The 27,015-nt window shown below is 43.3% G+C and overlaps 1 protein-coding gene and 1 long non-coding RNA gene across 4 annotated transcripts in view; one reads left to right on the top strand and one right to left on the bottom strand.

Annotated features, from left to right (window-relative positions):
* Positions 1–22,232, top strand: part of LOC139576296 (cytoskeleton-associated protein 5-like) — a 91,518-nt gene extending 69,286 nt beyond the window's left edge. For all 3 annotated transcript variants that reach the window (XM_071402238.1, XM_071402239.1, XM_071402237.1), the window contains exons 36-43: positions 6,579–6,766; positions 8,328–8,403; positions 16,685–16,873; positions 18,535–18,642; positions 18,786–18,860; positions 19,081–19,243; positions 19,336–19,442; positions 21,826–22,232. In XM_071402238.1, the coding sequence (XP_071258339.1) occupies positions 6,579–6,766; positions 8,328–8,403; positions 16,685–16,873; positions 18,535–18,642; positions 18,786–18,860; positions 19,081–19,243; positions 19,336–19,442; positions 21,826–22,053 (1,134 nt within the window). In that variant the 3' untranslated portion in view covers positions 22,054–22,232. The remainder of the gene's footprint in view (positions 1–6,578; positions 6,767–8,327; positions 8,404–16,684; positions 16,874–18,534; positions 18,643–18,785; positions 18,861–19,080; positions 19,244–19,335; positions 19,443–21,825) is intronic.
* Positions 22,233–24,874: 2,642 nt separating this feature from the next.
* LOC139575206 (uncharacterized) lies at positions 24,875–26,549 on the bottom strand. Its single transcript, XR_011674911.1, has 5 exons — positions 26,331–26,549; positions 26,173–26,248; positions 25,738–25,892; positions 25,071–25,126; positions 24,875–24,995 (listed from the first exon to the last, which is right to left on the bottom strand). It is a non-coding gene; the product is annotated as an uncharacterized lncRNA (long non-coding RNA).
* Between the last annotated feature and the right edge of the window lie 466 nt (positions 26,550–27,015).

Below are 27,015 nucleotides of genomic sequence, written 5' to 3'. Positions count from 1 at the left end.
ACCATGAAAAACATATTTCAGGCAGGTGTGCCACAAGTCAGAAATAGCGATAAAATAAATGCCGTACCTTTGAAGATCTTCTGTTGGCACTCCAAAAGGACCCAGCTACATCACAAATGGTCCTTTTGCTTGATAAAGTCCTTCTTTATATCCCCAAAACCTCAGTTTAGCTGGCGTGCTTCATTCAACAATCTACCGGTTTCCCTCCTTCAAAATGAATCCCAAACGTTACCAATAAACTTCTCCAAACAAATTAAACAATGTTTATAATCAAACCTTAGTTACCCTAATACGTAAATAAATGGTAACATTAAAGATGGAGAATTGTTGTCTTTACCCGGAGATAAAGACGTAGTGTTTTCTATCCAAATCTACCAATTACATTTACATTACATTTAAGTCATTTAGCAGACGCTCTTATCCAGAGCGACTTACAAATTGGTGCATTCACCTTATGATATCCAGTGGAACAACCACTTTACAATAGTGCATCTAACTCTTTTAAGGGGGGGGGGGGGTTAGAAGGATTACTTTATCCTATCCTAGGTATTCCTTAAAGAGGTGGGGTTTCAGGTGTCTCCGGAAGGTGGTGATTGACTCCGCTGACCTGGCGTCGTGAGGGAGTTTGTTCCACCATTGGGGTGCCAGAGCAGCGAACAGTTTTGACTGGGCTGAGCGGAAACTGTACTTCCTCAGAGGTAGGGAGGCGAGCAGGCCAGAGGTGGATGAACGCAGTGCCCTTGTTTGGGTGTAGGGCCTGATCAGAGCCTGAAGGTACGGAGGTGCCGTTCCCCTCACAGCTCCGTAGGCAAGCACCATGGTCTTGTAGCGGATGCGAGCTTCAACTGGAAGCCAGTGGAGAGAGCGGAGGAGCGGGGTGACGTGAGAGAACTTGGGAAAGTTGAACACCAGACGGGCTGCGGCGTTCTGGATGAGTTGTAGGGGTTTAATGGCACAGGCAGGGAGCCCAGCCAACAGCGAGTTGCAGTAATCCAGACGGGAGATGACAAGTGCCTGGATTAGGACCTGCGCCGCTTCCTGCGTGAGGCAGGGTCGTACTCTGCGAATGTTGTAGAGCATGAACCTACAGGAACGGGTCACCGCCTTGATGTTAGTTGAGAACGACAGGGTGTTGTCCAGGATCACGCCAAGGTTCTTAGCACTCTGGGAGGAGGACACAATGGAGTTGTCAACCGTGATGGCGAGATCATGAAACGGGCAGTCCTTCCCCGGGAGGAAGAGCAGCTCCGTCTTGCCGAGGTTCAGCTTGAGGTGGTGATCCGTCATCCACACTGATATGTCTGCCAGACATGCAGAGATGCGATTCACCACCTGGTTATCAGAGGGGGGAAAGGAGAAGATTAATTGTGTGTCGTCTGCATAGCAATGATAGGAGAGACCATGTGAGGATATGACAGAGCCAAGTGACTTGCTGTATAGTGAGAATAGGAGAGGGCCTAGAACAGAGCCCTGGGGGACACCAGTGGTGAGAGCACGTGGTGCGGAGACAGATTCTCGCCACGCCACCTGGTAGGAGCGACCTGTCAGGTAGGACGCAATCCAAGCGTGGACCTTGCCGGAGATGCCCAGCTCGGAGAGGGTGGAGAGGAGGATCTGATGGTTCACAGTATCAAAGGCAGCCGATAGGTCTAGAAGGATGAGAGCAGAGGAGAGAGAGTTAGCTTTAGCAGTGCGGAGCGCCTCCGTGACACAGAGAAGAGCAGTCTCAGTTGAATGACTAGTCTTGAAACCTGACTGATTTGGATCAAGAAGGTCATTCTGAGAGAGATAGCAGGAGAGCTGGCCAAGGACGGCACGTTCAAGAGTTTTGGAGAGAAAAGAAAGAAGGGATACTGGTCTGTAGTTATTGACATCGGAGGGATCGAGTGTAGGTTTTTTCAGAAGGGGTGCAACTCTCGCTCTCTTGAAGACGGAAGGGACGTAGCCAGCGGTCAAGGATGAGTTGATGAGCGAGGTGAGGTAAGGGAGAAGGTCTCCGGAAATGGTCTGGAGAAGAGAGGAGGGGATAGGGTCAAGCGGGCAGGTTGTTGGGCGGCCGGCCGTCACAAGACGCGAGATTTCATCTGGAGAGAGAGGGGAGAAAGAGGTCAAAGCACAGGGTAGGGCAGTGTGAGCAGAACCAGCGGTGTCGTTTGACTTAGCAAACGAGGATCGGATGTCGTCGACCTTCTTTTCAAAATGGTTGACGAAGTCATCCGCAGAGAGGGAGGAGGGGGGAGGAGGATTCAGGAGGGAGGAGAAGGTGGCAAAGAGCTTCCTAGGGTTAGAGGCAGATGCTTGGAATTTAGAGTGGTAGAAATTGGCTTTAGCAGCAGAGACAGAAGAGGAGAATGTAGAGAGGAGGGAGTGAAAGGATGCCAGGTCCGCAGGGAGGCGAGTTTTCCTCCATTTCCGCTCGGCTGCCCGGAGCCCTGTTCTGTGAGCTCGCAATGAGTCGTCGAGCCACGGAGCAGGAGGGGAGGACCGAGCCGGCCTGGAGGATAGGGGACATAGAGAGTCAAAGGATGCAGAAAGGGAGGAGAGGAGGGTTGAGGAGGCAGAATCAGGAGATAGGTTGGAGAAGGTTTGAGCAGAGGGAAGAGATGATAGGATGGAAGAGGAGAGAGTAGCGGGGGAGAGAGAGCGAAGGTTGGGACGGCGCGATACCATCCGAGTAGGGGCAGTGTGGGAAGTGTTGGATGAGAGCGAGAGGGAAAAGGATACAAGGTAGTGGTCGGAGACTTGGAGGGGAGTTGCAATGAGATTAGTGGAAGAACAGCATCTAGTAAAGATGAGGTCAAGCGTATTGCCTGCCTTGTGAGTAGGGGGGGAAGGTGAGAGGGTGAGGTCAAAAGAGGAGAGGAGTGGAAAGAAGGAGGCAGAGAGGAATGAGTCAAAGGTAGACGTGGGGAGGTTAAAGTCACCCAGAACTGTGAGAGGTGAGCCATCCTCAGGAAAGGAACTTATCAGGGCGTCAAGCTCATTGATGAACTCTCCAAGGGAACCTGGAGGGCGATAAATGATAAGGATGTTAAGCTTGAAAGGGCTGGTAACTGTGACAGCATGGAATTCAAAGGAGGCGATAGACAGATGGGTCAGGGGAGAAAGAGAAAATGTCCACTTGGGAGAGATGAGGATCCCAGTGCCACCACCCCGCTGACCAGAAGCTCTCGGGGTGTGCGAGAACACGTGGGCAGACGAGGAGAGAGCAGTAGGAGTAGCAGTGTTATCATTGGTAATCCATGTTTCCGTCAGTGCCAAGAAGTCGAGGGACTGGAGGGAAGCATAGGCTGAGATGAACTCTGCCTTGTTGGCCGCAGATCGGCAGTTCCAGAGGCTGCCTGAGACCTGGAACTCCACGTGGGTCGTGCGCGCTGGTACCACCAGGTTAGAGTAGCAGCGGCCACGCGGTGTGAAGCGTTTGTATGGTCTGTGCAGAGAGGAGAGAACAGGGATAGACAGACACATAGTTGACAGGCTACAGAAGAGGCTACGCTAATGCAAAGGAGATTGGAATGACAAGTGGACTACACGTCTCGAATGTTCAGAAAGTTAAGCTTACGTTGCAAAAAATCTTATTGACTAAAATTATATAGTACTGCTGGCTGGTGAAATAGGCTAGCTAGCAGTGGCTGCGTTGTTGACTTTGTTTGAAAGTGTAGCTGGCTAGGTAACCTCGACAATTACTCTAGACTACACAATTATCTTGGATACAAAGACGGCTATGTAGCCAGCTAAGATCAAACAAATCAAACTGTTGTACTGTAATGAAATGAAATGTAATACTACCTGTGGAGCGAAGCGGAATGCAACTACTCGCTCCAACCCGGAAGTGCGTATCGTAGAGGGAGAGGCAATAGAAGTGTTGTTTCTTGTATTATTGTCTTTTGTGTCTTTAGAGGACTGCTTCACCTTAATGTCCCCTTTCCCTTTTCTTCTGTCCTTATTTTGTCCCACTTTGTCCCTTCTTTGTCCCTTCTTCTCTTCTGCCAACTAGACACTCCTTGTTAGCTAGCTAGCTTCTTCCAGGAATGTCCCTAGCAACTGCCTAGCAACAGGTAAACAACTTAGCTAGCTAAGAAAACGGTATAATTTTATGAAAAATTGTTACTTTTTCAAAAGCCTTTCTTCTTTGTTAGCTGCTTGTTTGGTCTCCTATTCAGTTTGCAGTTTTCTTTTGATTTTTTTCGATGTACTTTACTCTAAAAAAACATTTAAATTTCAATATTTGTAGGAGCTCATCTTTTCAGCTGCTGCTGCTTAATTTGGAACTCCGGGATACTCAATTATATGCATATTCTAGCTTCTGGGCCTGAGTAACAGGCAGTTTACTTTGGGCACGCTTTTCATCCAGAGTCAAAATACTGCCCCCTAGCCCAAAGGGGTTTAACAAATATTTCATTGAGTTGTAGGTACAATATACGCTGTATATACAAAATAATCTGGACACATCTTCAAGTGGGTGGATTTGGCTATTTCAGCCACACTTGTTGGTGTATAATAGCATGGCTGTGTGGTCTATCTCCATAGACGAACTTTGGCAGTAGAATGTCTTTACTGAAGCACTCAGTGACTCAACATGGCATCGTCATAGGATGCCACCATTCCAACAAGTCAGTTCATAAAATGTCTGCCCTGCTAGAGCGGAACCAGTCAATTACGTGCTGTTATTGTGAAGTGGAAACGTCTAGGAGCAACAACTGCTCAGCCGCAAAGTGGTAGGCCACACAAGCTCACAGAACGGGACTGCCATGTGCTGAAGAGCGTAGGGCATACAATCTGTTCTCAGTTGCAACACTCAGTACAGAATTCCAAACTGCCACTGGAAGCAACGTCTGCACAAGAACTGTTCGTCGGCAGCTGCATACAAGCCTAAGATCACCATGGGTAATGCCAAGCGTCGGCTGGAGTGGTGTAAAGCTTGCCGCCATTGGACTGTGGAGCAGTGGAAACGCCTTCTCTGGAGTGATGAATCACGCTTCACCATCTGGCAATCCAATGGATGACTCTGGGTTTGGGGGATGCCATGTGAACGCTACCTAAAGTTTGGTGGACGAATAATGGTCTGGGGCTATTTTTACATGGTTCGGGCTTGGCCCCTTAGTTCCAGTGAAGGGAAATCCTAATGTTACAGCATACAATGACATTCTAGATTCTGTGCTTCCAACTTTGTGGCAACTGTTTGGGGAAGGCCCTTCCCTGTTTCAGCATGAAAATTCCCCCATGCACAAAGCGAGGTCAATATAGAAATGGTTTGTCAGGGCCTCCCGAGTGGTGCAAGGCAGTGCTTGAGGCATCACTACACATCCAGGTTCGATCATGGGCTGTGGCGCAGCCGGCTGCGATAAGCAGTCTGATAATGGGCGAGTTCGTTTTGCATAGCCCTGTGCACTATTATTCCCTATGTCGTTTGTCAACTACTGCTTTAGACTGCGTACTATTTGATTATCTTCATAGTATGCTGCCATATCGCAGTGAGTTGCTGAAAAGAGAACGAGCCAATGCTCTCAAATGATGAGAAAATAACATTACATTGTTATTTTGACTGCTTGTTTGATATGCTTGTCTAAATATCTGCATGTAACTCAGCAGCTAAGAAAACTGCCTGTGTCGTGATTGTTTGCAATACTCAGGGGTTAAAGTTCTCCCTCACTGCGATGGCTTTCCGTCATGGATTCAGGTGGTTGTTTTTGAGACCGCAATGAAAATCTCAAGGGCGGGGGCTGGTTTGAGGCATGTTCTACGAATTATATTCCTAACTCCGACAGAGACATGTAGTCTACTGTAGCTGCTGGCGAAGTCATTCAAAGCCTATGCAACTTTCCAGTTCCATTTTTGTTATGTTATTAAAAACAAAATCAGACAACCCTATAGTAGAATAGTTAGCCTACTTACCTAGTCGGCTTGTGTGTTTCATGCAAGTTATATAATCCTCGAGGCGTATTCGAGTTGCGAGAGCCATAGGTAGTGAAACATGTAGTCGGGAAATGATTCTTAATGAAATCGTGAGAACACTTAAAAGCTGTTTTGGATTTTGTTAGTGGGGGGTCAGTTTTCCATTGCTGACTTATTTGTTTACTCCTTCAATTGTGCGAGTGGCATTGTTTTACAAATTCAGTTAGAACTGGAGTTTCAAGCATGGTTTAGACTTAGAGATTGTAGTTAAGTGAGCAGTAGTTATGTTTAAAAAATAATAATAATAAAAAACTTGAACATGGGCAGAAATGTCAATAGCTACGGCAAGAAAATCCGGAACCGCAGCCACCATTTCTCAATACATTTTTATTAAACTGTAACCTAGACAGCAATGAATATCACTAACATGGTTGTAGCTATTTAATTAAATCAATGCCCATTCCTGTTTTTTATTTTATTTTCTTCATTTTTAAGATTCATTCTGTTTAGATCTTTCACATAGACTTATGTGATAGAGGTAGTAATTTGGGCTGTGTTCAGCCACACAAATGAATACACTACATTTAAGATGATTGAGAGTAAGACAAAAACAACGTATTTGCACATTATTTGCAGTTTATTACTACTTATATAATAGTGTACATTATACCATCTCTCCCTAGTTGTTTGGTGTGGCGCGGCTGGCAAGGGAAGCCTCCATGGGGGTGCTTAAGGACCTTGTCCAGGGTCTGGTGACAGTTCTGCTGGATCCCCGGATAGAGGAGAGCCAGGAGGGACAGCAGCTCATCCGCTCTGTTAACATGCTGCTGAGACGACTCTTCGAGGCCTCAGACCAGACCAACATACTCAGGTGTGTCGGGAGGAGAATTCAACTCAGTTTATGAAATTAAAATAGTGAAACATTAAATGTTTCCTTTTTTTAGATAACTATACGAAATATATTCACGTCACCAAATAACTGATTAAAACACTGTTTTGCAGTGAAGCTCTACAGTAGCCTCAACAGCACCCTCTAGGGCAGGGGTGTCAAACTCAAATACCCAGTGGGCCAAAATGTAAAACCTGAACAAAGTTGCGGGCCAACATTGAACAAATTAACCTTTTAATATGGACCCAAACAAGTTTTGCTTTAACATTGAATATGGAACAAGCATCGCTTATTACCATACAATATATAATTTAATAGTGGAGACATGCAAAATCGAATTTCAAATGAAAAAACACATCAATGGCATTCATTTATTAAATAAATAAAATAAATGGCATTATGGGATTCGTAGTATTAGCGGTGAATGCGCTGTATAATACCGGCGGGCCAGCTCTAGTAGTAATTTGGTATTGTCTCGCGGGCCAAATATAATTACCCGCGGGCCAGAGTTTGACACCCATGCTCTAGGGTATCACCATGGTGTAGCCGCAGGACAACTAGTTTCTGTCCTCTGGGTACATTGACTTCAATACAAAACCTATGGTTCTCACCCCCTTCCATCGACTTAGTGATTTTATATTGACTTCCGGGGAAAAACTTAAGGTCAAGCAGTAGCACTTAGCTAATGCAGCTAATTTGGCCTACTCAACAACCTGACTCAGAAATTATATTTGTTAGCTATCAAACACTGCAACTTCCAGGTCAAGATAAGCTTCTGGTTTTATTAATTTATTTTTACCAGGGCCGGCCAGTAACTGCTTGCTGTACACTACTGCGTGATTGTACACATGGATTAGATTGTGGGTTTACTAACGCGTTCTAGTTTGTTGACTAAGATTAATATGGTGACAATGTAGGCTGGTTAGCCATTATGGTGTGAAGGTTTGGCTTGGATAGGTTTTTGCGCCTGCTCACAGACTGTTGTGTTGTGCACTGAAGACCAAGGGAAAAGGTGAGAAGAGGAAAGCGCGTAGATGCAAGAAGTAAAGTGATGCTGTATGTGGCTGCTATGGAAGTGAACTGTGTGTGCGGGTGATCAATGGTGTATTCATTCCGCCGATTCAGTTGCTAAACGGAAGGAAACAACACGTGGAGGGATCTGCCTGAATTTGTCAAATAAACTCATTGTATTTGCAACTGTTGGGACAAATATTTACACCTCAGATCAGCTAGATGCAGGGTTGTGTGCAAGGCGGTATTGCATGTGTCACTGTCGGTCACCTTAACTACTTACATTTCTCTCGACCTGTGCACCTACGTTATAACATTATACGTTATAACACATCCAATATGCTGTAATGGAAATAAGGCCATGGTCCCCCCCCGTGTGTTTACTGCACACTGGAGAAAACGGACCTGTAACAATCAAAAAATTGTATTAGTGTATTCACTTGTATGACGCAGAATTGAAGAGGACTGATCAGACGGTCTTCTGGCAGTTACTGTTATGTTTATTAATGTGCTGTCACCTCTTTCTCTCCAGTGCTCTTCTGGTGCTACTGCAGGACAGCCTCCTGTCCTCCGCTGACTCCCCCAAATTCTCTGAACTCATCATGAAGGTAGAACTGTGTGTGGTCCAATTTGTGAAAAACATATACAGTTGAAGTCGGAAGTTTACATGCACCTTAGCCAAATACATTTAAACGCAGTGTTCACAATTCCTGACATTTAATCAGAGTAAAAAGTCCCTTTCTTAGGTCAGTTAGGATCACCACTTTGTTTTAAGAATGTGAAATGTCAGGAATGTGAAATGAATAGTAGTATTATTTATTTCAACTTTTATTTCTTTCATCACATTCCCAGTGGGTCAGATGTTTACGTACACTCAATTAGTATTTGGTAGCATTGCCTTTAAATAGTTTGACTTGGGTCAAATGTTTTGGGTAGCCTTCCACAAGCTTCCCACAATAAGTTGGGTGAAATTTGGCCCATTCCTCATGACAGAGCTGGTGTAACTGAGTCAGGTTTGCAGAACTCCTTGCTCACACACGCTTTTTCAGTTCTGCCCACACATTTTTTGTGATGACCACTCCAGTACCTTGACTTTGTTATCCTTAAGCCATTTTGCCACAACTCTGGAAGTATGCTTGGGGTCATTGTCCATTTGGAAGACACCATTGCGACCAAGCTTTAACTTCCTGACTGATGTGTTGAGATGTTGCTTCAATATATCCACATAATTTACCTACCTCACGATGCCATCTATTTTGAACTGCACCAGTCCCTCCTGCAGCAAACCACCCCCACAACATGATGCTGCCACCCCCATGCTTCGCGGTTGGGATGGTGTTCTTCGACTTGCAAGCCTCCCCCTTTTTCCTCCAAACATAACGATGGTCATTATGGCCAAACAGTTCTATTTTTGTTTCATTAGACCAGAGGACATTTCTTCAAAGTACGGTCTTTGTCCCCATGTGCAGTTGCAAACCATAGTCTGGCTTTTGTATGGCTATTTTGGAGCAGTAGCTTCTTCCTTGCTGAGCGGCCTTTCAGGTTATGTGGATATAGATACTTTTGTACCTGTTCCCTCCAGCATCTTCACAAGGTCCTTTGCTGTTCTGGGATTAATTTGCACTTTTCGCACAAGTATGTTCATCTTTAGGAGACAGAACGCGTCTCCTTCCTGGGCGGTATGATGGCTGCGTGGTCCCATGGTGTTTATACTTGCGTGCTATTGTTTGTACAAATGAACGTGGTACCTTCAGGCGTTTAGAAATTACTCCCAAGGATGAACCAGACTTGTGGAGGTCTACAATTTTTTTTGAGGTCTTGGCTGATTTCTTTTGGTTTTCCCATGATGTCAAGCAGAGGCACTGAGTTTGAAGGTAGGCCTTGAAATACACCTCCAATTGGCTCAAATGATGTCAATTAGCCTATTAGAAGATTCTAAAGACATGACATAATTTTCTGGAATTTGCCAAGATCTTTAAAGGCACAGTCAACCTAGTGTATGTAAACTTCTGACCCACTGGAATTGTGATACAGTGAAATAATTTGTCTGTAAACAATTGTTGGAAAAGTTGATGTCCTAACCGACTTGCCAAAACTATACTTTAACAAGTCATTTGTAGAGTGGTTGAAAAACGAGTTTTAATGACTCCAACGTAAGTGTATGTAAACTTCCAAATTCAACTAACTATTTGTCAACTTTATATTGCTTCCTTTTTCTCCACTGTCCTGTTTTTTTTAATTTTTTTATTATTAGTTGTCACGTGGACTAGTACATTAAAATGCCTTTCTTGCTCTTTCCCAACAATGCGGTAATCAAATTTCTGTACTTTTTATTTAAAAAATATAGTCAAGTAGAACAAAAACACACACGAAATAACAATAAGAACACAAAGTAAGCGAAATACAGGGTCAATGCATATACAATATTTTCAATGTGCAGGCATACTGTAGTAGATATTTATAGGTGTAAAGTGACTAGGCATCAGGGTATACACTGCACAAAACATTAGGGACACCTGCTCTTTCCTTGACATCGACTGACAAAGTGAATCCAGGTGAAAGCTATGATCCCTTATTGATGTCACCTGTTAAATCCACTTCATTCAGTGTAGATTAAGGGAAGGAGACAGGTTAAAGAAGGATTTTTAACCCTTGAGACAATTGAGCCATGGATTGTGTGTGCCATTCAGAGGGTGAATGGGCAAGACAAAATATTTAAGTGCCTACGAAACGGGGTGTGGTAGTAGGTGCCAGGGGCACTGGTTTGTATTTATTATGCCAAGGTAGCAGCTACTCTTCCTGGAGTCCTACAATATTAAGGCAGTTACACAATTTTAAAAGCATAATACTTTCGTAACAGAATTCACAACACGCTAAGTGTGCGCCCTCAGGCCCGTACTCCACAAAATCCATGTCTGTGGCGCAGCGTTCTAAGGCACTGCATCTCAGTGCAAGAGGCGTCACTACAGTCCCTGGTTCGAATCCAGGCTGTATCGCACCCGGCCGTGATTGGGAGTCACATATGGCAGCGCAAAATAAGCCCGGCGTCTTCTGGGTTTGGCCGGGGTAGGCGGTCATTGTAAATAAGAATTTGTTCTTAAGGTTCTTAACTGACTTGCCAAGTTAAATAAAGGTTCATATATTCACTCAGCAAAAAAATAAACAGCCCTTTTTCAGGACCCTGTCTTTCAAAGATAATTTGTAAAAATCCAAATAACATCACAGATCTTCATTGTAAAGGGTTTCAAATGCTTGTTCAATGAACCATAGACAATTAATGAACATGCACCTGTGGAACAGTCGTTAAGACACTAACAGCTTAGACAGTAGGCAATTAAGGTCACAGTTATGAAGACTTCTACTGACTCTGAAAAACACCAAAAGAAAGATGCCCAGGGTCCCTGCTCTCTGCATGAACAATCCTTAGGCATGCTGCAAGGAGGCATGAGAACTGCATATATGGCCAGGGCAATAAATTGCCATGTCCGTACTGTGAGACGCCTAAGACGGAGCTACAGGGAAACAGGACGGACAGCTGATCATCCTCGCAGTGGCAGACCACGTAACAACACCTGCACAGGATTGGTACATCCGAACATCACACCTGCGGGACAGGTGCAGGATTGCAACAACTGCCCGAGGTATACCAGGAACGCACAATCCCTCCATCAGTGCTCAGACTGTCCACAATACGCTGGACTGAGTGCTTGTAGGCCTGTTGTAAGGCAGGTCCTCACCAGACATCACCGGCAACATTGTGTATGGGCACAAACCCGCCATCGCTGGACCAGACAGGACTGGCAAAAAGTGCTCTTCACTGACGAGTCGCAGTTTTGTCTCTCCAGGGGTGATGGTCGGATTCGCTTTTATCGTCGAAGGAATGAGCGTTACACCGAGGCCTGTACTCTGGAGCGGGATCGATTTGGAGGTGGAGGGTCCGTCATGGTCTGGGGCATTGTGTCACAGAATCATCGGACTGAGCTTGTTGTCATTGCAGGCAATCTCAACTCTGTGCGTTACATGGAAGACATCCTCCTCCCTCATGTGGTACCCTTCCTGCAGGCTCATCATGACATGACCCTCCAACATGACAATGCCACCAGCCATACTGCTCGTTCTGTGTCATTTCCTGCAAGACAGGAATGTCAGTGTTCTGCCATGGCCAGCGAAGAGCCCGGATCTCAATCCCAATGAGCACGTCTGGGACCTGTTGGATCGGAGGGTGAAGGCTAGGGCCATTCCCCCCCCCAGAAATGTTCGGGAACTTGCAGGTGCCTTGGTGGAAGAGTGGGGTAACATCTCACAGCAATAACTGGCAAATAGGGTGCAGTCCATGAGAAGGAGATGCAGTGCTTGGTACAGCTGGTGGCCACATCAGATACTGACTTACTTTTGATTTAGACCCCCCCCCCCCCCCCTCCCCTTTGTTCAGGGACACATTATTCCATTTGTTAGTCACATATCTGTGGAAGTTGTTCAGTTTGTATTTTTATGTTCATACAAACATTTACACATGTTAAGTTTGCTGAAAATAAACGCTGTTGACAATGAGGACGTTTCTTTTTTTATTGCTGAGTTTTTATGTTTTAGTGAGTATGCACTTATGTTTGTTGCTTTTGTTGTTTCACTTTTCCGTAAGGTTTATTTTTAAATCTGTTTCTACTGCTTGCATCAGTTATCTGATGTGGAATAGAGTTCCATGTAGTCATGGCTCTATGTAGTACTGTGTACCTCCCATAGTCTGTTCTGGACTTGGGGGACTGTGAAGAGAGCTCTGGTGGCATGTCTTGTGGGCTCTGCATGGGTGTCTGAGCTGTGTGCTAGTCATTTAACAGCTCGGTGCTTTAAATGGTTCAATAACTCTCACAAATATAACTAGTGATCAAGTCGATCTCTCCACTTTGAGCCAGGAGAGATTGACATGCATATTATTGTTTGCTTTCTGTGTACATCCAAAGGCCATCTCTGCTATCCTGTTCTAAGCAAATTGCAATTTTCCTAAGCCCCTCTGTGGCACCTGACCACATGACTGAACAGTAGTCAAGGTGCCACAAAACTAGGGCCTGTAGGACCTGCCTTGTTAGTGCTGTTAAGGTAGAGCAGCACTTTATTATGGACAGACGTTTCGCCGTCTTAGTTACTGTTGTATCAATGTTTTGACCATGACAGTTTACAATCCAGGATTACTCCAAGCAGTTTATTCACCTCCAACATGCTCATTTTCCACATTATTCATTATAAGATTTAGTTGATGTTTAGGGTTTAGTGAATGAATTGTCCCAAATACAATGCCTTTTAGTTTTGGAAATATTTAGGACTAACGTATTCCTTGCCACCCATTCTGAAACTAAGTGCAGATCTATGTTGTGATGCAGTTGCTGTAGTAGCTGACTCGTAAAGTGTTGAGTCATCTGCATACATGGACACAATGGCTTTAACACAATGGCTCTAACAGTGCCAGTTAGTAAAGATTGAAAAAAGTAATCTTCCTGGATTGTTGGAGAGGCTTATTAAAGAACACCCTCTGTGTTATTTAATCGACAAAATAACAGGCTGACTACACCGCTAGTGTCGCATGCGCGAGCGTTGCAAAATAAATTAAGTAATCTGTATTCAATTATTGCACCCACACTGCTCGCACGCGCCAATGAGCGTCTGCGTTGCCATGGGCTAAAATAGAAGTCAGTTCTATTTGTGACGTAGATCGCGCGGCAAGTCCAGCCTCTCCCATCTCCTCATTGGTTTATAGAAGTAGATACCCACGTGCCATCTCCTCATTGGTTATACCCACGTGGGTGACTGAAAGACGAACAAGGTCAGTGGCGGTAATGCACCTAATTTATGGAAGTTGCCAATCGCAATATAAAGTCAAGAGAAAAGCCTGGAAGGAGGAGAGATGACTAGAAACTATTTGGTTGACCTTTTATGTGTTGATTAATTGGTGAAGTAGAGGACCTTTTGCATTTCAGGTAAAATAACAACTCAATGTTTATTCCCCAGGACAAATTAGCTAACTAAATTGCCATAAATGTTTAATGCTTTTCGACCTGTCCCCAAATTAATGTAATTGGTTCAGTTTGTTTTGATATTTTAACCTGCGTGTAATGATCGCGTTTGGTGTGGGGGGGACAAAATAAATGTATGCACGATGGCGCACGCGCGCAGCTGGATTGGGTTCCGTGTTTGGGGATGTAAAGCCATAACAAGTTTTTCCAGCAGCAGACGATGCTGGATAATGTCAAAAGCTGCACTGAAGTCTAACAAAACAGCCCCCACTATCTTTTTATTCATTCCTTTATTCATTTTTTATTCAAGTACTCTGCTTGTTGATTGTCCATCCCAATAAGCATGTTAAGTCTGTCAATTTGTTTACTGTAAAATACCATTGTATCTGGTCAAACACAATTTCTCCCATAACTTTACTAAGGGTTGATAACAAGCTGATTGGGCGTCTATTTGAGCCAGTAAAGGGTGCACACTTTCTAGTAGGCTTAAATTTAAGATATGGCAAATAGGAGTGGCAATTTTGTCCTATGTAATTTTCCAACTAACTTGTCAAACCCTGGTGGCTTGTCATTGTTGATAGACAATTTTTTCACCTCTACCACACTCACTTTATGGAATACAAAATTACGGTTCTTGTCTTTTCATAATTTGGTCTGATATACTTGGATGTGTAGTGTCAGCGTTGGTTGCTGCCATGCCTGAGTTTGCTAATCTTGCCAATGAAAAAATATATATTTTAAAGTAGTTTACAATATCAGTCGGTTTTGTAATGAAGGAGCCTTCTGATTCAATGGAGCTGAGTTTGCCTTTTTTCCTTTGTTTCATAGGGTAGTTTATTATTTTTATTAAGTTTAATCACGAGTTCTCCATTTTCAGTATGTTTGCCAATGGGATGTGCAGCCAGACTTATTTACCGTTCCGTTTGCCTCATCCCTCTCAACCATAAAATGTTTAAATCCTCGTGGATTGATGAGGAATTTAAGTTTTTAGTTTTCTTAATGGGTGCATCCTTATTAGTAACTGTTTGCTAGGTATTGTCTAAGTGAGTTTCAGAGATGGTCAGAATATGAATGTCATCTATTACTAGCAAGTTATTGATTTCATGAACCTTGTTTCTTAAGCTACATATGTTAACGTGGGCTATTTTGAGAACTTTTCTTGGATGCTTGCATGTTTTCATTGCTTTACTGGGAAGCTTAGCAGAAGTAGATATTCTCATGTTATTTATGTTAGTGGAAGGTGAGTTGCACACAGTGGACTTCCTACTATGGCACACTGCCTCAGTGCTAAAAGCATAAATCTGGTTCATAGAAGCATGATTGCTCCATACAATAGCTGTAGGTTCAGCAGAGGCATTTAGGGAAGTTAGATGGACATAAATTAGGTTACTTACATTGTCTACCAATGCCCTTGGTATAATACATTTGCTAAATCATTGATGACTCAGCGACACAATGGTAGTGATTAATGCAGCCTTAATGCTGTGAAAGGATCCAGGAACCCAAATGATTTGGGTGGATCCCATCCTCCTTCTAAAATGTGTTTTGTTTCCAAAATGTATTGAAGTTGTCAACAAAAGTTACACCCATTTTAGCTGCAATTGTCACAGACAATTGTGAAGAGAATCCTGCTAAAGCGTTCAATTCCACGATTGAGGGCACAGTGCCAGATATGATGGGTCTTTAGTGTCTAGCGGAGTGACAATCAGCTCTCAGGTTTGAGTGTCATGAATTGCAACGCAGCTAGGTTTTATCACGCTCAACGATTTCCATGTATCAAGAATGGTCCACCCACCCAAAAGACATCCAGCAGCCTCCCGGGTGGCGCAGTGGTCTAGAGCACTGCATCGCAGTGCTATGCTGCGCCACCAGAGTCTGGGTTCGCGCCCAGGCTCTGTCGCAGCCGGCCGCGACCGGGAGGTCCGTGGGGCGACGCACAATTGGCTTAGCGTCGTCCGGGTTAGGGAGGGTTTGGCCGGTAGGGATATCCTTGTCTCATCGCGCTCCAGCGACTCCTGTGGCGGGCCGGGCGCAGTGCGCGCTAACCGAGGGGGGCGGGTGCACGGTGTTTCCTCCGACACATTGGTGCGGCTGGCTTCCGGGTTGGAGGCGCGCTGTGTTAAGAAGCAGTGCGGCTTGGTTGGGTTGTGCTTCGGAGGACGCATGACTTTCGACCTTCGTCTCTCCCGAGCCCGTACGGGAGTTGTAGCGATGAGACAAGATAGTAATTACTAGCGATTGGATACCACGAAAATTGGGGTGAAAAGGGGATAAAAAAATTAAAAAAAAAAAAAAAAAAAAAAAAAAAAAGACATCCAGCCAACTTAACTGTAGGAAGCTTTGTCGTCAACATGGGCCAGCATCCCTGTGGAATGCTTTCGACCCCTTGCAGAGTCCATGCCATGACAAATTGAGGCTTTTCTGAGGGCAAAAGGGAGGGGTTGCGCAAAGCTAAATTCAGCAGCATAAATGATTGTGTGTAAGCAAATTGTGTGCATAGTGAGTGTTTGTGTGCCAAGAGATGGTTCAAAATGAAATGGAACGTCATTGCAGATGGTCAGTTTTTTTTGTGCTATTTAGCAGTCTTATGACTTGGGAATAGAAGCTGTTCAGGGGTCTGTTGATGTTAGACTTGATTCTCCGGTACCGCTTGCTGTGCGGAAGTTGAGAGAACAGGCTATGGTTTCGGTGGCTAGAGTCTTTAACAATTTTCTGGCACACTGCCTGAGATAGAGGTCCTGGATGGCAGGGAGCTCAGTCTCAGTGATGTGCTTGGGTGTCCGCACCACCTAGTACATCACTGGGGCCGAGCTCCATGCCATCAAGGACCTGTGTAGGATTTTGTGTATGTAATCTAAACCTCTCTGTCTCTCTCTGTGTGTAGTGTCTGTGGCGTATGATCAAGTTCCTGCCAGAAACCATAAGCAGTCTTACTCTGGACAAGATCCTGCTGGATGTGCACAACTTCATGAAGCTCTTCCCCAAAGAACGCCTACGGCAGCTCAAGACTGACATGCCCCACCGCACGCTCCAAACTCTGCTACACACACTCTGCCGCCTGGCAGGGCCCACGGTTGGCACACACACTATTAGATTCCCCTTTGCATCCTCATACTTTTGTGTATATATAGTGTAAGTGGATTTGTCTATTTCAGCCACACCTGTTGCTTAAAGGTGTATAAAATCGAGTGCACAGCCATGCAATCTCCATAGACAAACATTGGCAGCAGAATGGCCTTACTGAAGAGCTCAGTGACTTTCAATGTGGCACCGTCATAGAATGCCACCTTTCCAACAAATCAGTTCATCAAATTTCTTCCCAGCTAGAGCTGCCCCAGTCAACTAAGTGCTGCTGTTGTGAAGTGGAAACGTCTACGTGCAACAACGGCTCAACCGCAAAGTGGTGGTCCGCACAAGCTCCCAGAACGGGGACGCTGTAGTGGTAAAAATCGTCTGTCCTCGGTTGCAACACTCACTACAGAGTTCCAAACTCCCTCTGGGAAAAACGTCAGCATAAGAACTGTTCGTTGAGAGAATGAAATGGGTTTCCATGGCCAAGTAGCCGCACACAGCCAAGCGCCGGCTGGAGTGGTGTGAAGCTCACCACCATTGGTCTTTGGAGCAGTGGAAACACATTATCTGGAGTGATTAATCGTGCTTCACTATCTGGCAGTCTGACGAACTGTAAAGTTTGATGGAGGAATAATGGTCTGGGGTTGTTTTTCATGGTTCGGGCTAGGCCCCTTACTTCCATTGAAGGGTAATCTTAATGCTACAGCACATTGACAGTCTAGACGAGTCTGTGCGTCCAACTTTGTGGCAACAGTTTGGGGAAGGCACTTTCCTGTTTCAGCATGAATGCCCCCGTGCACAAAGCAAGGTCCATACAGAAATGGTTTGTCAAGATCGGTGTCGAAGAATTTGACTTCCCAGAATAGTGGAGGCTGTTATAGCAGCAAAGGGGGGACCAACTCCATATTAATGCCCATGATTTCAGAATGATATGTTCGCGCATGTGTCAACATACTTTTGGACATGTTCTGTAATTTGCTTATTTAAACACCATTGGATTCTCCTTTGGATCCTCATAATTTGCTTATTTAACATTTCTGTTCCTTACACCCTAACCGCAATTTAACGTGTACATGTTATTCATTGCATGTACATTCCTTGCGCGTGTCAGCAACCATCTGTTGCAAAACACTGAAATATATCTTGGTTCTATTTGAGACACTCGAAGCACTGCAAGTCCCGCCTGTCCCATCTACTCATTGGTTTTCACGTGGGTGCTTGGAACGATGAGATTAATCAAAGATGACTAACTAGGTTTCCCCTTATCTGTGGCTTAATTGTTTGTTTTCGTATGACTGAGTCAAAATTCTACAAAGGACCAAATACATTTCAGGTAAAATAACACCCCAATGTTTCTCCCAGGTCACAAACTAGTTAAATGTCCATTTAATGTTTCATGCGTGTTTCCACCTGCCCCCAAATTAATACACTTGATTCACAGATATTTTATCCTGTCATTATCGTAGATGGACAAAATCAACATAAACGTGATGTTGCACATGCAGACAGTTTACTCAGGTTGTTGCGCTTTTGTGATTGCCCAATTATGTCTTAATTACATGCGTGTTCACGGACTTGGCGCAATACCTTTACTAAAATTTGATTTCAACATTTATCCCAATAGTTTTGATGTTTGTTGAATGTTTGTCTTTCCATGAACAGATCCTGGATCACTTGTCACTGATTGAGAACAAGAGTGAGTCTGAATTGGAGGCTCATCTGAAGAGGGTTGTCAAGTCTGCCAAGACAGACAGAGAGACTGCACACACGGTACACTCCTACACATCTAGTTTGTTCATGGGCTCTCTTTTCCTCATGACAGATGGTTCTACATTTCCATCAAAGACACTCTGAATACTGCTTGTTACTGAGTGTATATAGCCTCATATCTGCTATTTGTCGTCTCTTAAAAGGTTCCCAAATCAAAGGATGCAGAGGTGTTGGAGGAGATCTTCAAAAAGATCTCTTCCAAGGAGAACAGCGAAGAGGTGAGGTTCAGATTCCCATGTAATTACTGTCAGACAATCTAACCCAATGGCAAACTAGCCAAGAACGTTATCTACAAAATATAGGCCTTAGGTTAGGGATGATTGGTTTGGCATCAGCTGTGTGTGTGAGAGCGGGTCTTCCTACCCAGTGTGATTGGTCTGGGTTTTTCCATGCTCTGCCATAGTGTTTCCCTGACAGCATGACTCTCTTTAATTGTAGGGTGTGTCTAAGCTGTGGGAGTTTAAGCAGAGACACCCTGAGGTGGACCTTGCCTCCCACCTGAAGAAGCTGCCACAGACATTTCAGACCTTTGTAGAGCACAGCCTAAACAAACTCTGCACAGAAAGAGGAGACAAGGCCAGGACACCATACCCCACCACAGGTACACACAACAGAGAGGGTAGGCATAGAGAATATAGCCCCTCACATGCTTCTCAACACCACCTGTTCTAACCTATTATTTATCCTCATTAGGTGTGGGTCTGGACCCTACTCCTGGCAGAGACGAGCTCAGACCCTCAGTCTACCAGGAGCGACTCAAGGTACTCCGACAGCTGCATGGCCTGGAGAACAACAACAAGGTACAGTATTTGCAAGAAGGGATGCGAATTCCGGTAAATTTTGCTGCTGACTAACCGACCCCCATTAACCGGTGAATTCTTTAGTGTAAAATGGGGTAGTTATGAGGGTTCTAAACTGCATATGGAATTATTTTAAGATGGTTGTACTATGGATCATTTAGCTATTTGAGTTTTGAATTGTAAGACCCCTTTAGGTATAAAAAAAAAAAACAACATTTGATTAAATATTGGTTTCAGCCTTTACTTCTTAGTCCATAGAAATCATTTGAATAACGCATTTGTAAATGGCCAAATATATGACTAATACATTAAATAATAAGAAACAAGGTTTTGAAGTGTCTGTCCTAAATCTAGGATATATTTTTTTAAACTCAGGAAATGTATATTTTTAGACATTTAACCCCCTTTTTTGGGTAGGCATATAACCTTCATACTTTAAAAAAAAAAAGTTGTTTTTTTTTTATTTTTTTTTTTTTATTCTTTTATACTGGTACCGGTTACGTTCATACTAGTCCCGTGACACTTGTAGGAGTTGTAGATCAAAACTGAGAACACCACTTTTGTGAGAATCTCCTCTTTCCATATTGGTCATAATTTTTTTAGCTCAAACCGTTCGGACGCTACAGAGGTTTTTGCAAGAAGACAATTTTTCGGGATGTCATGGTCTGACAAACACCACTCTAGCTCGGTCACTTTTCACCGCAGATAAACTTACGGATTTTGATAATGTATTGTAACTTAGTCAATCAACTCTAGTGGGTTAACAACCGAATAAATTTGTTCCAACTAGTAAAATACAAATGCGTGCGTACAAGGCACTGCCATTTTTCATTAAGAGCTGAAACTTGACAAAATCAATCATCACAGTCAAGAGGCTATTATTGAACATTCAACTACTCAAATGAAATGGCCAATGTAAAACATTTTTTGAATTGCTCGCTTACAGTAGTAAGCTATCCCATAGAACTTTAGCCTATTGGCAAATTTTACATAATCATCTTGTCCAACAACTGGAAAAAATATTGTAGCATAAAACAAATTAATGTAACGGGGGTTGAGTTGTTATTTTCAGTGACCACGTTGTCTGTCTGATACCACACCGTATTGCCTTTGCACTGAAATGCCGACTAGAGGGCGCGCCCCCCCCCCGTGGTTCCATTTTAATCATGCCAGATAAGCTATTCAGGTTATAAAACAGTGCAATTTGCTTGCTATTGCGAGTTGAGAAATAAATATAGTAGCAATAGAAAGGGATCCCCCTTTTTAAATGGTAACCATCAACTGTTTTCACACTACATTGCATTTACAAATGTTGCACAAGGAACAGGCTTAAAGGAATGCATTTTGCTCCATGCAGCAAGCAGTTGTTTTAGGAGCTGCGAGCTCTCGCTGCCGACAGGTGATGTCCCGGTTAAATAATGCTCTGTATGCGGTGGGTGTTTGATAATTAAGATTTATAGCGAATTAAACACAGACACACGCTTATTTAATTTTACTACATTATTCAAATTCACCTATAATCTGACAAACATGATCGATTACATGTATTCAGATGGTTTAGTCAACAATTAACATCCCTATTTGCAAGCAACATCATCTGACCAATTGGTGACAGATTTTCATGCGAATAATCTATAATCCTCAAAGAAAATATCAGCATTTTCCCACCAAATGGATTTGTTGTAGATAAAAATCAGTGTGATGTTAGTGCACACAATGTACTTTTTTGCTTAAGTTTTCAAGTACCGACTAAAAATGTAAAGTTCAATGTGTTTCCATTGCATTTTCAACTGTACAGATTTTTAAAAAATATATATATATTTGTTAAATAGCACGTGCCTACTCTGGTCTTGGCACCTGTGTTCTACCCAACAGGTAGTGTGGGTGGGCTGTGCGGATTGGCTAGTCAACATGAGATTATGGATAAGAGTGAGAATTTTATTTGTCAAGCATCGATCATGTCACCAAAATAAGACCCTCGATTTATTGGAAAGCAGCATCAAGCTCATCACTGAACTTTCACCACCCTGTGAAATGTATTTAATCCGTAGCTTAATTTTAACTATGGTTTTCTGAGTCGTAATGGGAGGACCACACACCATATCATCGTGTGACTCCAAATGTTCTTCGATATGGTTATTTTATCAATATTTCAACATAAAGGCATTTCCTCTGCCATTTCCCGCATAATACATTTTACTGACACAAACTTCCTGTTTCCACCCCATCTGTGATTTTATTAAAATTGTATGTACAATATGACTTCACTCACATGCACTGTGAATGGAAATGTGGTTACTGAAACATTTTCTGTTCTAGTAGTTTGTTGCTGTTATTGTAAATAGTGAGTGGATTTCTCTCCTATTCCCCTTCTCCCGTGTAGCCTCAGCAGAGGGAGGGTGAGGACGAGCGCACCGGTCTTCTCTCCAAGCCCCCCGTGGCCCCCTCTATGGATGTGCTCCAGAGCAAGATGTCCCAGATCCTCCACAACCGCCAATCACAAGACCAGCGCCACCCACAGAGCCCCGCCCGGCCCGCTGACTCCGGCTCCACAGGCAACCTAGCTGACCTCATGAAGAGACTACAGAAGATCAAGGGCAACCAACAATAAACTAGCCTGGGTGCCAGTCTGTTTCTACTCTTGCCAACTCCTTGTGATGTTTGGCATGCCAAACATCATGTTTGTGTATGCAATCAGCTAATGAAGGTGATGTGTGTGATGAATGCGATGCAATGTTTGTATGGATTATGTTTTGTATTTTATAAATAAAGTTTGACAAATATCTTGAATTGTTCTTCATGTTCAAGGCTGAAAAAGGTACGGGTGAAGGTCCAACCGTGTGACCGTTTTTATTTTTGTACTCTTGTAGCAAGAGATCTTACATTTTCAGCTGCATTTGACCACATTCTTATAGTTTAAGCGCTATCAGTGGGCAATTCCAAAATAATTATGTGAATGTATACATTTTTGTTGTGAAAGGATCAACTTGGGCGATGGAAAAAATGATCAGCCTTTAGGCAATAGTGAGGTTTGTGTGTCAGTCAGGGTTTTGCTATATAGTAAGTACATTTTGGTGGTGTGCCCCTGTCCAGGATTGATGGGAAGTTCGGCTTGTTTTACTGACTCGGATCTTTGACTCCTTCAGTCAAAAGAACAAGTCTTTAGGCTCATTTAATTCGAGTCCATAATGCGCAATGAACTGAACTTCAAATGTTCAAGCCTCTCGTTCACCATAAGGGGCTTACTGGAGCGGCCGTTTGTGACACTTGTAAAAGCGTGCCTTAAGACGTTTGTTAATTGCTTGGCGTATAAATAAGGTCTAGTGGCTGCAACCGGACCAGATTGTACACTGAAAAATATAAATGCAACGAAGTGTTGGTTTCATGAGCTGAAATAAGATCATAGAAATGTTCCATATGCACAAAAAGCTTATTTCTTAAATTTTGTGGATAAATGTTTACATCTCAGTGAGCAGTTCTCCTTTGCCAAGATAATCCATCCATTTGACAGGAGTGGCATATCAATAAACTGATTAGACGGCATGATCATTACAGATACACCTTGTTCTGGGGACAAAATGCCACTAAAATGTGCAGTTTTGTCAACGCAATGCCACACATGTCCCAAGTTGAGGGTGCGTGCAATTGGCATACTGACTGCAGGAATGGCAACCAGGGCCCTGTTTCAGAAAGCGGGTTTAGTGAAAACTCAGCTGACTCGGAGTTGAAGGGAACTCTGGGTTTTTGGTTTCACAAAGCCAGTTCAGCTTAACTCTGAGTGAGTTACTATGGCAACATACTCCGTGAAGCTAACCTGCTCACTGGCAGGTTTTCAACTAATCCTGAGTTTCTCCTCTTTAGCTATAGGCTGCAGACTGAAGGTGTCAGACGTGGCGTGTCCTTTTCTTGACGAGCCAGTTGATATTGAAGCACGAAATCACCGTCAGGAGAGAGTGATCAGACCCCGCTTGGATTTTTAATTCCCTGATTATCTGTTTGAGCGTTAATGTTTTTCTGAACAATATTCTCAGCCCTCAAAACGTTCATATGACACATCGTGGACATGCTCTCAGTTCTTTGTTGCACTTTGTTTTTTGGCAAGCGAGAGTTTTCTATATAACCTCGGTGACGCTAAGCATATTTCCAAGGCAACCATCTGTTGGGCTGTCAGAAAGTGACTATTCCACTGAAATGTTTACTGTACACTTTTGTGGTGTTCCCAAGTCACAAACCCACAAGAATTCCACAGAATTGCAGGTATCAGTCTAAGCAATCATTTATTTAGTATGAAGCTTTGAGACTTGAAGCACTAATCAGTTAATTTGATATATTTTAGGGTTTCCAGGTGTGATTGGCTGCATAGATGGCACTCATATTCCTGTCACAGTTCCTTCAGTAAATGGAGATTGTGAATAGGAAGTCTTTCCACAGCATTAATGTGCAGGTAGGCCTAAATAGTAGCCTTTAGCATTCCAAATGAAAGATACTTCACAATACAGCAACTGCAGCTAATTACTGTTCTGCACTGAAGATCTGTGTAATGTGATGTTGCTTCCATTTTGCTGATGTGGGCTGCGTGGCCTGGGTCTGCATGAATCGCAAGTTTTTCGTGAGTACTGAGCGCTAGATTTGCCCGTGGTGAGTTTAAATAGCAATATCCTATAATCAATTTTGTTTCCTGCTATTGCAACTGAAACTTTAAACTGTATTATCATAGTTTGATGGTTACCTACTCAGTAACCGGGTACCCCTGCCAGCCGTATTTGCTGATCCTGAGCCCGGCCCGCAGCAACAACTTGGCTCACTGCAGGACACAAGCCAGGGTAGCGATGACCATTGAGATGCTCCAGTGCCTTCATAGGACCCCCCCAGAAAGGGCAAGTGACATTGGCATGTGTGATTCTCCACAACATTGCCACAATTTGAGAACAATGTCCTACTCAACCAGTTAACGATCCTGACCACTCCGCTGACGCACGAGATGGAAGAGCAGTCCGAGACAATATGCTACCGTCATTTCTGATTGACCCATCACCTCCGCAGTGTCAAATAAAGACAATATGCCTTGCTTTTTATGAAGTCTGCCTCATTTCCTGCAAGTACACATGCAGTACAGTAGTTAATATTTATGTTCAAAAAAGTTAAATCATCCACCTGTGGGCACCTCACCCACCTTTAACTGATGTTCCAGCAGTTCTATTTTTATATTTTGCATCTGCAGCATGTGGTCAATTTCTAAATTACAGTTTTCAATTTATTTATCCAAGTACACCTTGTACAGCTGTTTCACATGGAGCTATAGAAACACAGTGCCAGGTCTACTTAGTTTCATTGTAAGTCATGGGCCGATGCTGAACAACATCTTACTGAGGCAAGTTGTGCTGTGGAGGTGGATGGACCCTCCGCCTCATTGTAATTCCAGCACTGCTCTGTTAGAAAAAGGTGCACGTTTTATTATGGTACAACACTATCGTCAACTTATGTTTAAGGTGTAAACCTCAATAGGACTCGATCTTCCCCCTCTGTGGCAGCTGACAAGGTGTCTTCATCCTCCTGTAATGAAAATTAACAATTTGTGTTCTACTCTAACCCATTATGAAAAATCTGTGGAGTATTAAGTATACTTACAACTGCATGGAGGTCTGTTATGGCAAAAGGTTCCACCAGACAGATTACACCAGTAACTGGTAGAAGATGAAGATTAGACAGTTACATGTATAACTTTACCCAGAAAAGTGCCCCACCTAATTTGAATTTTGGTTTTACAAGTGTGCAGGCCACATTTTTCAAATATATAACTGAGTCACCTTCATATAGATGTCTGAAGGACAACTAAGAATCTGAAAAAGTAACAGCAGTCAATTACAAAGAATTGTACCGCTACAAGAAAATCAGTGCGCTAAGTTGTGTCAAAGATGGATGGGTGGGCGTCACTGAGGTAACACTGGCAAAAGGATGAATGTACATATATTTGATTTACACAACATGCCTACCACTTTGAAGATGCAAAATGTTTTATTGTGAAACAAACATGAAAGGCAAAAAAACTGAACTTGAGCGTGCCTAACTATTCACCCCCCCAAAGTCAATACTTTGTAGGGCCACCTTTTGCAGAAATTACAGCTGCAAGTCTCCTGGGGTATATCTCTATAACCTTGGCACATCTAACCACTGGGATTTTTGCCTATTCTTCAAGGCAAAACATTGCTCCAGGTTGCAATGTAACAAAATAGTAAACACGCCAAGGGGATGATTAATTTTGCAAGGCACTGTATCATTAATTTGAATAACTAACCTGGTTGGGTCAAATGAGCTTCCTCCAGAGATGCCTTCAGAAATAGGTCGCCCACTGTTTTGACTGAGGGCCTTCTCTTCAGCCTCTGAGTGGTGGTGGTGGTGGTGGACCCCCCCCCCCACCTGTTTTTCAGCCCTCAGCCTTTTTTCTATTGGCTGTAATGGAGGTCACATTTGATATCCAGTAAGCACACATTTCTAGACTTGTATGTATAAAGGCATTTAGGGGTTACTTTCAAATAGACAATATTAAATACTGGCGGTGTTGGGATGGCTGAAAATTTTACTTTTTTGTGCTTGTGAAATTTTCTAAGTTCAAAAAGGGACAACTTTCTAAGTACTTAAATATATCACATGTTGAATGTAACCACGGAATGCTGTTTAATTAGGTAGGGTAGGCTGAACAACATCACCATTGCTTGTAATGAAATCATACCTTAACTATTTGAAGTATATTTTTATATTTCATCTTCAGTTGCTGCTGAGTACGTTTTGTGCCTGTTGGTTTGCACCTGCATAAATATTAAAACGCTCACTCACACACATATACATGTTGAATAAGTGGAACACTCGAGATTTCAATTTAATACTCACGCATTGACTCGGTCAGCAAGTTAATGCCACGCCAGCTCACATTTTTTTGCTGCTGGCACAGTATTGCTTTTTTTCTTAAATATTTACTCATATTCTGCATACACATTCTTTAATATTTCTAACTGCACAGGGGAGAAGTAGTAGGTTCAAGCCCTTTTTTCTCCTGTTGCCATGATGAATCATGTTATCTGCGTTCCATTGAGGGCTTTTTATCTCCTCATGCACGTGCTTTACTCAGGGTTAACTTAACTCGGAGTTGATTGAACTAATTGTTATCACCTGTTCTGAAACTGAAAACTGAGTTTTAAAAAATCCTAGGTTCTCTACTCTGACATTTAATCCACAGATAAAATTGAAAACAAATAATTTCTTGCAGGAGCGCAACTTTGCTTTTAGAAGTGGGGGGGACATATTATTTTACTTATTTATTTTCAGTCGGATAAACACTCCAAACAGCCTACCTGAAAGCTCGGAGGCGGCCCCGTGGTACTAAAGCTCACCGTTGCCTCGTTTTGTATCACATCCCAATGATAAAAATGCTATTTCAGAATGTGGGAGTGGACATGGGACATGTGAAAGTTGCGCCACTGGTTTCTATTAATCTCCTTTAGTAGTAGTCGGTGTCTAGTCTTCTTTTCTGTGGACTTTATATGTCGGTTGGCAACCAACTTTGTGCATTACCACC

The sequence above is a fragment of the Salvelinus alpinus genome, chromosome 5, assembly GCF_045679555.1.
Source record: "Salvelinus alpinus chromosome 5, SLU_Salpinus.1, whole genome shotgun sequence".
Classification (NCBI taxonomy): Eukaryota; Metazoa; Chordata; class Actinopteri; order Salmoniformes; family Salmonidae; genus Salvelinus; species Salvelinus alpinus.
Note: the sequence above shows the minus strand (reverse complement) of the source record. Positions and strands in the feature narration are given on the sequence as shown.